General features: G+C 43.0%; 1 protein-coding gene across 1 annotated transcript; it reads left to right on the top strand.

Annotated features, from left to right (window-relative positions):
* The first annotated feature begins 1,801 nt into the window (after window positions 1-1,801).
* LOC114627358 (leukocyte immunoglobulin-like receptor subfamily A member 5) lies at window positions 1,802-11,429 on the top strand. The gene is made up of 6 exons (XM_028775108.1): window positions 1,802-1,829; window positions 1,974-2,013; window positions 10,168-10,248; window positions 10,400-10,435; window positions 10,603-10,887; window positions 11,023-11,429. Exons 3-6 carry the CDS (start codon window positions 10,215-10,217, stop codon window positions 11,427-11,429), a joined length of 762 nt encoding a protein of 253 aa, XP_028630941.1. The 5' UTR covers window positions 1,802-1,829; window positions 1,974-2,013; window positions 10,168-10,214.
* Window positions 11,430-13,070: the final 1,641 nt, after the last annotated feature.

Raw genomic sequence — 13,070 nt, 5'->3', positions numbered from 1 at the left:
AGTTCTCTATGATGTTATGCTAGCAAAAGATAAAGTTGAGACAGGATCTGGATTTCAAACAAGTGTTAGTACATGTGTTGAGGCTCTTTTAATTGTTAAATTAAAATTACTTTTGTTTCTTCTACAGTATTTAATGTAGGTTGCATTGATTGTACATTTTCTAATTGTGTTAGTGTGTTGAAATCCAGAATGTCAGTTATGGAGGTCTATCGACCAGCTTTTGTTTTATTCCCTAGAGTATCACAGAAGCTTGGTTTTTCTGAAAAAAAAAAAAAAAAAAAAAAAAAAGCTTGCAAGTACAGGAAGAAGTGAGTCAGGCTTTAAGTAGAAGCAAGAGGATAGTGGGCTTGATTATTACTGGTATAACAGCTTTAATTACATTGCTAGCATCATTGCTTCTGCAATTGCTTTGACACAGAAGTTAAGACAGCTACTTTTGCTAATCATTTAGCAAAAAAAAGTTACTAATGTGTTGAATATACAAGAGGATTTAGATAGGCATTTGGAACAACAGATTGATGCTCTTTTTCCTATTCAAATTATTGGAAGGAGGTTCAGAGTTTAAGAGTAAGGAACCATTTCCAGTGTCATGCCAAATACCACTGGATTTGTGTTAGTTCTGAAATTTACAGTGGTAGTCATTATAATTAGGAAAAAGTTTAAAGACACTTTCAGGGTATTTGGCATAATTCTAACATCTCTCTGGATGTTTTAACTTTGCATAGTGAACGTACAAATTTAAAGAATGCTGCTCTGCTAAGTGTTGATACTGCAGATACTGATGATAAAATTACTCATGACCTGAGGTCAGTATTTCTATTTTGGTCAAGCTTCAAGAATGGCATATACAGATTGATCATGCTAGCCCTTTTTGTCCTGGGAATACTTTCATTCCAGCTAATCATGTTAAAATTTGTCTTTAACAACATCAACATGTTGGCAGCCAAAATACATGGCTTGAAACTGAAAATGGATCCCCAGACAGATTTATTAAATTAACAGGTTGGCAAGCCAAGGATGTGTAAGATTCTATACAGAGCCTTACAAACCTAAGACAGAAGTGCATTTCTTTTGATAATGCATATTCTATGATGAGCGCGGGCTTTAAGACCTGCATCATAGCTGCCTGGAAGTGAGTATTCCACTTCCTTCAGATGAAGATGTAGAACTCTCAGCTTCTCCTGCACTATGCCTGCCTACATGCTGCCATGTTCCTGCCTTGATGATTATGGACTGAACCTCTGAACCTGTAAGCTAGCCCCAATTAAATATTGTCCTTATAAGAGTTGCCTTGGTCATGGTGTCTGTTCACAGTAGTAAAACCCTAACTAAGACAGCATGTTCCCTGAAACACCAATCTGCATCTTCTTCAATATGTCTCCAGGGTTTGGAGGATGCTGGCCATGGTAAGTACCCCAAAGTGCTATGTGGATGCATGACATGATGAAGGAGAGAAGGAGAGATTTCATGATGATCCTCCAAGATAGAAAGACCAGACCTCAGCCACTTTCACCTAAGGGTAATTGTTTTTAAAATGAGGAGCATGAAGTTAGATATCCATGAATCTGAAGGAGAATGACATTTTATCTAAAGTGTCAATAGTCTCTTTCTCATTACTGGCTGTACCCCAGCCCTAGAAAGACAAAGACCAAGCTCCTGAGTTGGTCAGTTCCTCTTCCTGTGGGCCTGTTGATGTGCTAACCTTGTCTCTGAGAACTCAGGCCAACAAAGACCACATCCTGCCTGTCTGTTCATCAAACTACATGCAGAACAGTAGCTGGTGAGAGAAGACACAATGACTCTCACTCTCACATTCCTGTTTAGTCTTGGTGAGATGTGGAAAAGGGAAGGAGTCACCCAACTCTGGGAAAGACCCTACCTTATAGACAAGATCTGACCCTTGAGGATATTTCAAGGGCCCAGGAAGCTCTGGGTAGAAAAGGACAAACTTCTCACAAGACAATCTTTTTCAGGGCTACAAGAGTCTGGGCTATAAGAAGGCACTACTGGCAGGTAAGTGTATTCCCAGCTGTCCCAGGTGTCTCCACCTTACTTGGGACAATGTGTCACAACCAGGAAGGGGGGATGTGAAACAGTAAATGTAGGCTGGTGTTATAAATGGCTGAAGGGTCCTGGGGCTGGTAACAAGAATCTGGGAGATGAGTGTCCTGGGAATCGGCCTCTGGTTTCTTTCAGGGACCCTTTCTGTGCCCATGATCTGGGTGGGCTGAGACAGATTCTGTGGTCATCTGGGGGACAACTGTGAGCATCTGGTGTCAGGGAATCTTTGAGGCCCTGGAGTACCATGTGGTTAAAGAAGGAAGGCAGTCACAGTTGTACAATCAGACTTCACTGGAGCACAAAACCAAGGTCAATTTCACCATCTCACTCTTATCAGATCGTCATTCAGGGCGGTATCAGTGTTACTATCTGAGCCCTGATGGCTGGTCAGAGAACAGTAACCCAGTGAAGCAGGTGGTGACAGGTAAGGGGACTCTCAGGGATCTCAGTCCTTTCTCTCTCTCTCTCTCTCTCTCTCTCTCTCTCTCTCTCTCTCTCTCTTTCTCTCTCTCTCTCTTTCTCCTCTTTCTGTGTGTGTGCATACACATATGCATGTACTCATGAACACATGCACGTTTGTGTCCCTGAGGGTTGTGTGAGCCAGTTTATAAATTACAGCCTCTTCCTCCTCCTCTTCTTCATTTGGTCTTTTTGACACAAGTTCTCTAATACAATTCTGGTTGTCCAGGAATTCACTCTGTATACTAGGTTGGCCATGAACTCACAGATCCACTTGCCTCTGCTGGGATTAAAGGCATGAACCACCACACCTAGCTGCATTCTTCTCTCGTAGGATTCTACAGAAAGCTTACCCTCTCAGTCTTGCCTAGTTCTGCAGAGACCTCAGGAGGGAAGATGACTGTTCAATGTGCTTCTTCACTGAGATATGATAGGTTCATTTTGACTGAGGAAGGAGAACACAAGTTATCCAGGACATTACATGCACGGCATATACCCAATGAGCAGTTCCAGGCCTCTATACAAGAGGAGCTGCTTGGACATGGTCTCCAAAGTTCCTTTATTTCTGACCTTCTGAAGCATTTGAGATGGGGCTTCATTTTAGACCTGCTCCAATCCCAACTCTTTCTGCTCTATATAATTGTATATATACAAGGAACAGGAGCCAGAGAGATGCCTTAGTAATTAAGAGCCCATGTTGCTCTTGTAGAGGGCGATAGTTTGGTTCCCAGCATCCAGTTATAATACCTCACAACTGTCTATGACTCCAATTCCAGGAAATCTAACTCCCTCTTCAGGCACTGTGGGCAACTGTACATGCATACACACACACACAGACACACAGGCACACATACACAGTGACAGATACAGACACATAGACACACATACATCTCGGGAGCCATAATGGGGCAAGCTAATAATTAGCAGGTGATCATGCTGAAATGCTTGCCTTGGATTAATATATAATCTGCGGCAAGTGTGCTCCATCCAGCAAGGCTGTGGCGGACGTATTTTAGGAAAAATTCCTGTTATTAAGTCACTTTTCCTATTATTATTACTATTAAACATATGTAACAATCACTAATCTTCTCCTCTCTTTGTCCTCAGTACTTATACATGTTACAGAGTACATGGTCACATGTTACAAAGTTCCTCACAAGTTCACACCAAAATTCAAATCATAAATTGAAATAGAAGTTTACAACAGATAATGTTTACATGCATATCCATTAGGAGTAATTATCTGACTAAACATCCATCACTTGACTAGCTCCACAGGTTCACTGAAGGTTTAAAACTATAGCTAAGAAATTAGTGATGTTTTGTATAGATAAATCCAGGCAATATTTTCTTTTCTGTCCTAGCACCTATAATAAATAGTTAGTTCCCTTTTTATGACCTTTGGTTAATTGTTTTACAACCTCATTGGAATGTGCTCTGAGCAGGAGAGAGTCTGGTTACTATCTAAGGGCAATTAACTGATGATACTTGGGAGACTGGCAGAATGCTCACTGAAGTTTTGAGTATCAGAAAGGGACTTAATAGCAGTCCCATTATAAAAGAGCTTAATAATCATTGATATAATTTTAGGAATTCTTACAGGATCATCATTAAGACTTAAGAAGTAATCTATTTGTCTATATAGCATCACTACAAGACAGTACATCTCCACGGGTCTGCAAAGATCTGCTCCAAAGGGGAATGCTATTGCTTAGTGATTGTTACATATGTTTAATAATAATAATAATAATAATAATAATAGGAAAGCATATTAATAGCAGGAATCTTTCCTAAAATAAGTTCCCCACAGCCTTGCTGGATGAGGATGTACTTGTCGCAGATTATGTACTAATCCAAGGCGAGAATTTCAGGATGATCACCTGCTAATTATTAGCTTGTCCCATTATGGCTCCTGACAAATCACCAAGGAATAGTAACAGCCTAAATAGATGTCAACGCATGAACTTATTAATGGATAAACATGGGAGTGAATGCCAATCCAAGACCCATTTGCAGCAGTGCAGGAGGACAATGAAGGGCAGGTGTCTTTCTTCATGCCTTATCCTGTTGGGTACCCTGTTGGCATGCCTTACCCTGTTGGGTAGCAAAAACCCATGAGCCTTTAAACAGGACTGACTGACCTGACTCACTGATTTGTAACTGGACCACATTTAGCATCTCAAAATTCAAAACTTAAACACAACCAGGAAATGAATGACTCAGCAGATAAAGAGAGCAGAGGAGTTGAAGAAAGGAGGCATGAGGATTCCAGGGAGAATAGTGATTGGAAATATTCAGCTTGTAGGGGTGGGGATGCAGGGGGAACCTCTAGAAAGTCCCAGAGACCTGGGAGATGAGTTGCTCCCAAGATTCACTGAGTATGACCACAGCCAAAATGTCCAACAGTGGAGTGATGGAACCTGAAGAGACCATATCCAGTAGATAGTCAGGGCCTCCAGTTGAGGGATGGGGTTACCAATCCACCTTCAAAAATTTTGACCTAGGATTCTTCCTGTCTAAAAGAAATACAGCAACAAAAATGGAGCAGAGATTGAAGGAAAGGCCATCCAATGGTTAGACACTAAACCCTGACACTCTTACTGATGCCAAATTGTGCTTGCAGACAGAAGCCTAGCGTGGTGATGTTCTTGAGGCTCTATCAGCAGCTGACTGACACAGATGTAGATAATACAGCCAATTACTGCACTGAAATTGGGGACTCCTATGGAAGAGTTAGGGGAAATATTTAAAGAGCTGAAGGGGATGGCAATCCCATAGGAAGACCAACAGTGTCAAATACCTGGGAGCTCCCAGAGAGTAAGAAGACTGCTGTTCCATTTCCCCTGGCACATATGTAACAAAGAACTGCCTTGTCTGGTCTCAATGGGATAGTATGCACCTAATCCTGTATAGACTTGATGCCAGGGCAGAGGGTGGGTTGGGGTTGTATTAGTGGGGGTGCACCTTCTCAGAGGCAAAGGGGAGGAGGAATGGGGTGAAGAACTCTGGCAGGGAGGACCAAGAGGGGAGGACAACATTTAAAGTGTAAATAAATAAAATAATTAATTAAAAAAGAAATATAGTTCTGATATATCTATCCAACAGATATACCAGCTTTACCCAGATATGAGAAAGGGAACATTCTCAGAAGCCAGAACTTAGTGGAATGAGGTAATAATTTACCTGTACATGAGCCCGGGAAGGGATTCTAAATCTGGGAGAGGATTCTAATCCTGTTAGTGGGGGAAATCAAGCACTCTGGTGGTACATATTCTACTTATGCAGGACTTAAGGTCTTCAGGTGGAATTTCCCTGGTTGCTTAGCTCCTTATCACAAATGAGCAGTGTTCAGAAGGTGATCGTCCATTTTGCAAACGTAGGAGTTGGGGAAGATGTGGTCTTTGGGCAGAGGCGAGCGTCCTTATTCTTTCACACTTGGGGAATGTGAAGTAGTGTAGCTCATCTGGGATTTGTTTCATTCTTCTGGTCAGCTATTGTCTGGATCCAGAAGGCAAGTTCCTTTTCTTGTTATCCCCAAATCAAATGACATTAGCTTGAGAAACACTGTTCTCTGAACAACTGACAGTCCTTTATTCAAACTAAAATGATCAGCCATGGGGCCACTTTAACAATTTTTTTGTTTTGTTTTTGGAGACAATGTTTCTCTGTGTAACAGAGCTCTGGCTGTCCTGGACTCACTTTATAGACCAGGCTGGCCTCAGACTCACAGAGATCCACCTGCCTCTGCTTCCAGAGTGCTGGGACTAAAGGAATGAGCCACTATGCCTGGGCCCTGCCACTTCCATCTTAATGAAGTCAGTCCCACTTCCTGGCAACCTCAGTGGAACATAGACACCAAACACATTCTTCTTTCTCCTTACTCAAAGAAAGTACCAGAGGAAGGACAGTTCCAGCACCTACCTGCCAAAATTCTATTCTTTGTGTTAGACTTTCCTCAATATAAGCATCTTATTCTGGCAACAAGGTCCCTACTTCTATCTTTAATGCACACCAAACTCCTCTAAGATTCCCTGCTTGTTATGAGTTAATTATTTTTACCATTGAAAAGAAATTTCTACATCAAGGGCTTCCCCTTCCTAGCCAATTAGGCCTTAGATACTGAGAAGATGGTCTGAGGACACAGATCAAATCACGTTTAGGTGTTCTGGTTATTGGGGCCACACTTGATAATAACTTTCAGCCTCGCTCCCTTTTTGGATGTTTCAGAGGCTTCAACTGCCTTCTCCAGACAGACTCCAGAGGGTGACTAAGGGTTTTTACATTAAAACTCTTCAATGTAAGTGTGGAAATCACCATCAGCCACGTGCTGCAGTATATAAACAAGTGCTTGATATTCATCTCCCACACGTTCATTACCAGGGACAAGTTCTCAGCCTTAGTTGGAGCTGCCATGTCACTTTCTTGCTTCAAGATGCTGGCTGGACCTGTGGTTTTCTTATTTATTTAATTTAATTAAATTTTTATTCAAATATTACATCATTCATCCTTCCATTTCTTCTCTCCAGCCCTTCCCATGTCCCCCAATTTCAAACTGATAGCTTCTTTCTCTTTGATAATTACTACATATGCACATGTGTGGACACATATTTATATATAGATGTACAAATAGTCAAATTGAAAGTAGTAATTATTTTAATACCAAGAAAAGATAGGAAAATTTTTCTAGTTATTAATTACAATTTCCTCTAATATATTCTTTGAAAATTTCATATATGTATACAAATTATATTGATCATATATCCACCCCTCATTTCCATGCTTCTATTTGGATCCCATCCCTGAACCTTTCATCACATTTTGCTCCCAGTTTCCTGCTAAGTTAATATAATTTATAATGAACTTACTGGAGTCCAATTAGTGCATGGTTATAGGGTCATCCACTAGAGCATGAACAACCTTGTAGTGGCCATTCTTCTAAAGAAAAGTGATTTATTCCATCAGTTGTTCAGCAGCCACCAAATGCCAACAGTATACACACACACACACACACACACACACACACACACACACACTGGGATTTTAACTGCCATGATTTTGTATAGGTAGCCTCAGCTGTTATATGTTCATGCATTCAAAAGCTATTCATGTTTGTAAGACAGCAGTTCAGAGCACTTCTCCCCATCTTTTATATTCTTTCTACCCTTTCATGATGTTCACCAAGCCTTGGTAGAGAAAGTGATAAAGAGTTAAGCAGTTATAATTATTTGTCATCCACATTTAGATCAGTTATGAATGAGTCTACTGCAAAAAGAAGCTTCTCTAAGGAAGGTGGATTCAAGCACAAGTTTATGAAGTGAATTACTGGCATAGTTTTGTTGAGTTGAAAGGTGATGTTCTCAGATCCATTGACCTCTAGCAGGTTTGATGTGGTGCTGTGGAGGTGGGGGGAGTGGAAGACAGTTCCTCATCCTCAGTGTTTGTGGAGTTCTGTGGAGGGGAGGTTCTTTCCTGGTAGTCCCTCAGATTTTCACACTCCAATGTGGCCTCTTCTGTCACTTACATAGAATTACTTTAAATGAAGTAATCCAACCCACAACTTCTAATTAAAATAATAATACCTTTCTACGCCTAGCGTTCTGTTTTTCTGATGTGCTACTATGTTCTATCAATTCCTGTTAGCAATCTAACCTTCCTGATCCAGATTGTCCGCAGAAGTTTTCTTGTAGTTTGACCCAGAAAACAGGCAAGCTTGGGGAGATTGTTCATCAGCTCTGCAATGTGGTATTTACTCTTCTACACTTGACATACACTCAGAATTGTGACTGTCAGGGAGGGCATCAGTGGGACGCTCACTTTCAGACTCATGTGTCAGATGGCCATGGATGACTGTCTTATTTTGGGTTTCAGTTGCTGTGAAGAGACTGCATGGCCAAGACAGCTCTTATAAAAGAAAATATTTAATTTAGGCTGGCCTAGAGTATCAGAGGTTTAGTTCATTATCATCATGGCGGGAAGGATGGCAGCATGCATTCAGATTTGGTTCTGGAGAAGCTGAGAGTTCTACATCTTGATCTAAAGGCAGCCAGGAGGAGAATGTCTTCTGCAGGCAGCCAGCAGGAAAATGTCTTCTGCAGGCAGGCAGGCAGGCAGGCAGGCAGGCAGGCAGGCAGGAGGAGCCTCTCTTTTGTCCTGGGCAGAGCTTGAGCATAGAACTCCAATGCCCACATCCACAGTGACACATGTTCTCCAACAAGGCCACACCCACTCTAACAAGGCCACACCTAATAGTGCCACTTCCCATGGGACCAAGCCTATTCAAACCACCACAGTGACAATACTGGAGTGGATCCGTCCTATGTACACATAGAGGTAGACAGTTCAGTGCTCACTATGGGACTTGGATAATGAATTTAGATACCTCAGTATTCATCTGCAACAAGGAGACTGGAGCCACAAATGCCTCCCTTTGCTAGGATTCCTGACCCTACCACATGGAGAGTAAATTCTCCTACAGATTTCTGAAGATCTCACATCCTGTACTCCCTGCTCTTGTGATCTATGAAATGAGTTCTTCTACATTCAGGAGTGTTTTGTTTCTCTTTTTCTTCCCCTGACCATGACTATCTGCAGTTTTCACACATATTATGATGGAACATATGAAGATGCTCAGAGCAGAGAAACACACACACACACACACACACACACACACACACACACACACACACAGGAACACCTAAACTGTGCAACAGCAGCAGGAACTTCTCATGTTCCAAAAGCATGCTTTATCCTGGGCTGGAAATCAGTGACGGCTGAACTCATGAATGTCCCAGACACCATGACACAATTCAATACTCAATCTGAGTAGTGAAGTGCTTACAACAGGCTCCAAATGAGGAACCTCATCGATGAGATGCTAGTCTTCAAACTGGAACCACTAGTGAGTAACATGCAGTTGTTAGGGAGAAAGCAAATCTTATTTCTGCCAGGAGAATACAGCCCCAGGAAAAACATAAAACAGCAAGGAAGGCAGGAATAGCTCTGAATATTGTCCTCAGAGAGATGGCAGAAGATCATGTTACTAAGAAACGAAAGGAAGGTCTATGCTAGGGGTTGTTCTTCAGGGGAGAGTGACACTCACTCGCAGAACCACAAGAACAGCTGCTTCCTTCCCCATCTCTCTGTGTTCTCCTACATGCCCATCTCCAGAATAAAGCTCCACAGGAGGGACACAGTTGTGCTCAGTGTGCCTGCTACTCCACACCCACCCTACAACACCAATCTGCATCATCCCAGAAGAATTTTTATGGCTACAAGATGACTGATCCTTGTAAGGAACCCCCAGGGCTATGGATGGGTGAGCTGAAAGAGTGGATTCTCTATGGGGAGCTTTTAAGAGAGAAGGATCAGTTTTTAGCTACCCTCAACTGGAAGGGGCTAGCAAAGGAAGGTAACAAAGCTATTTGCTGCTGCACTCTTAATAAGTGAGGTTAAGCTAGTTCTCCATATCTGTAAGAATTTCTGGAGCCCATCCAAGTCACAGCCCTGGGGAAATGAGAGGCAGTCGCCTAGGGAGGGCTATTTCCCTTCCTGTGTGTATTCTGAAGGTTCCTCTGTGTAATCATGTGATTGTAAAAATCCCGCCTCTCTAAACATCTCATACTTTTTGATATTTGTCTATCTCGCCAGATGCTGTGGTCTCTCTAAGTGAATTGCAGTCACTGAGAGAAGGTGCCATGACCTTTTTCTTCACAGCCGTGCTCTATCTGGGTAAGCCTTGAAGAGAAGAGGGGTAATAATGGTCATATAGCTAGGTTCTAGCCAATCAGGAAACTCCAGGGTGCTTAAGAGATTTCAGTGAAGGGAAGGAGTGCTTAGATAGGTGGTAGGGACAAACTTTTCATAGGGGATTCTCTTCTAGGGCTGAATATGGGCCAAGAGACCTTGGGGTTGGAAGGTGAGTACATGTATAGCTGTTCCAGATCACTCCTCACTGGGGAACTGAAACCATCCCTGCTCAATAGGGCTTGAGAGCATCAGGTAATACCAGGGAAGGGGTGCTAGAGCTGAAGGCTGAGAGCTGAGGAGGGAAGACCTCTGACTGTGTCCCTCATTTCTTTGCAGGGAATTCCCACAAGCCATCCCTCAGTGTTCAACCAGGATCCGTGGTTGCCAGAGGGAAGCAGGTGACCATCTCATGTGAGGTGACCACAGGGGCCCGGGAATTCCGTCTTTATAAAGAGGGGGGTCCACATCCTTGGCGCACACAGAGCACTCCAAAGGTCACAAACAAAGCTCAGTTCTTGATCCCATCAACTGGACAACGATATGGAGGGATATATCGCTGTTACTATAAGACCCCCACTGGGTGGTCAGATCACAGTGATCCTCTAGAGCTTGCAGTGACAGGTGAGAGGACACCCAGCCCCAAACTCTGTCCTCAGGATAGGGGTCTACTTTCAAGTGTACTGTCTCACAGCTCAACATTGGAAGGCAATGTAAGCTGAATAAGCCCACTTAGCATGCTACAACTTTTTCTTCTAGGATTCTATAGTAAACCAAGCCTGTCCACCCAGTCCAGCACCGTGATAATCTCAGGGGAGACTGTGACCCTTCAGTGTGTCTCAGAGCTTGGATTTAACAGGTTTGTTCTGACTAAGGAAGGAGAACAGAAGCCGTCCTTGATCCGAGACTCAGAGTTTATAAACTCTACTGGGCAATTCCAGGGCCTGTTTCCTGTGGGCCCTGTGAACCCCAGCCAGAGGTGGAAATTCAGATGTTACGGCTATCATATCAACAGCCCCCAGGTGTGGTCCGAACCCAGCGATCTCTTGGAAATACATGTGTCAGGTGAGGAGGCTTCATCATTGACTCAATCAGTGGTTGACAACATAAATTTACTGCCAAGAACTTTGCTTTTCCTAAGGAAGTTCCAGGAAATAAGAGGATGAGGAAAACTGAGCCAGGGCCTCAGATTGGGAGGAGAAATGGCACTTGCAGATCAAATATGAGGGGACAGGTGCCAGCTTTTTGATCCCCCAGGCCATTTTCTCTCTAGGGTTGCCTAAAAAGCTCCCACTTTGACTTGGCAAGATTCTCAATCTTTTTCCCTGGAGAGAACCTGACTATTATTTTTACATAAATTATGAAAGATTTTCTCTGTCCAAAAGATAGGGAAGTGACCTCATCCACAGCCCTGGCCTGTTATTTACCAAGCAGGGCTCTCAAGGCCAACTTCCCTTTGGGCTTTGCAAGCACCCCTACAGGGGCTGGCTGGATGCTATGGTGTATACAACATCTCTTTCAAGTGGTCAGTACGTAACAAGTCTGTGAAAACCCTGATTACAGTTGAGGAGTCCAGTAGGTCCATTCAGAGACTCAAAACTGCACAGGACCAACTGTGGGAGAAGAGCTGGTGGCCAAAATGAAGGATGAAGAACAGATCAGGAAGTGGGGTAGGAACAGAGTCAGCAAAAGCAGGAAGAGAGCCACATCCTCAGAGTCAGGTTCAGAAATAGTCAGCACTTCCCTTATCTCTCTTCCTCTAGGATAGCTCCCTGTCACACTCTCCATCTCAGTGAAGCAAGGCCTCATGGTATCCTGTGGAGAGTAAGCGACCCAGCAGTGTCAATCACTGAGAATGATAGACACTTTTTTCTCTGATCAAGGGGAGCGTAGCTTCTTCCTTTCTGTGTCTAAGACTGATACCTCTTAGATCAGCAGTATCAGGCGGAATTCTCTAGGAGTGCTGTGTCATCCCCTCTTGGGGACACCTAAAGATGTAGCTGTTGAAACTCATAACCCTATCGGTTGGTCCCCCTGTGGAACTCAAGGTCTTAGATAAGAGGACCCCCACCCGTTCTGTCTGTGCTTTAGAGTTCAGTCATTGCCCTTTCCCCAGGAGAACTCTTGCCTCTAATTATAGGTTTTAGTGAAATCCAGGAAAAGTTCATTATAAAGTGACTCTGATGCAAAGATCAGAGTGGGTCTGAAGCATCCAGCAAAGAGACCAGTAGGAAACTCCTTCAGAAGGGAGAGGGTTCATCCAGATCTGCATGAAGTTATATAATGAGAGTATTGTACATTTACAGGAAGGAACATATGAAGTAGGGCCAGAGTTGTAGCTCAGTTGGTAGAATCATTGTCTAGCATGCAAGAGGCCCTCCCTGGCACTAAATATACTGTGAACCATGACTGGTACTTGTAACTGCAGCACTCAGAAAGTAGAAGCAGGAGGATGAGAAATTCACAGTCATCTTAGGTAACATAGTGAGTTGAAGGCCAGTCTGGGCTATGTAAGACACTATCCCAAAGAAAAGAAGAAGGAAGAAAGAAGACAGACAGGAAGAAAGGAAGGAAGGAAGGAAGGAAATAAGAAAATGAATGGCAAACATAAAAAAAGAAAGAACAAAATTAGGAAGAGACGGAGGGAGTAAGAAATTAAATTAAGAAATTTGGACTTGCCAGGCATGGTCGTGTACACCTTTAATCCCAAGACTCAAGAGACAGAGGCAGATAGATCTCTGTGAATTCAAAGACAGCCTTGTCTACCTAGCAAGTTTCAGGACAGCCAAGGCTACAAAAGATTTTTG

The sequence above is a fragment of the Grammomys surdaster genome, unplaced genomic scaffold (assembly GCF_004785775.1).
Source record: "Grammomys surdaster isolate TR1022 unplaced genomic scaffold, NIH_TR_1.0 252, whole genome shotgun sequence".
Lineage (NCBI taxonomy): Eukaryota > Metazoa > Chordata > Mammalia > Rodentia > Muridae > Grammomys > Grammomys surdaster.
Note: the sequence above shows the minus strand (reverse complement) of the source record. Positions and strands in the feature narration are given on the sequence as shown.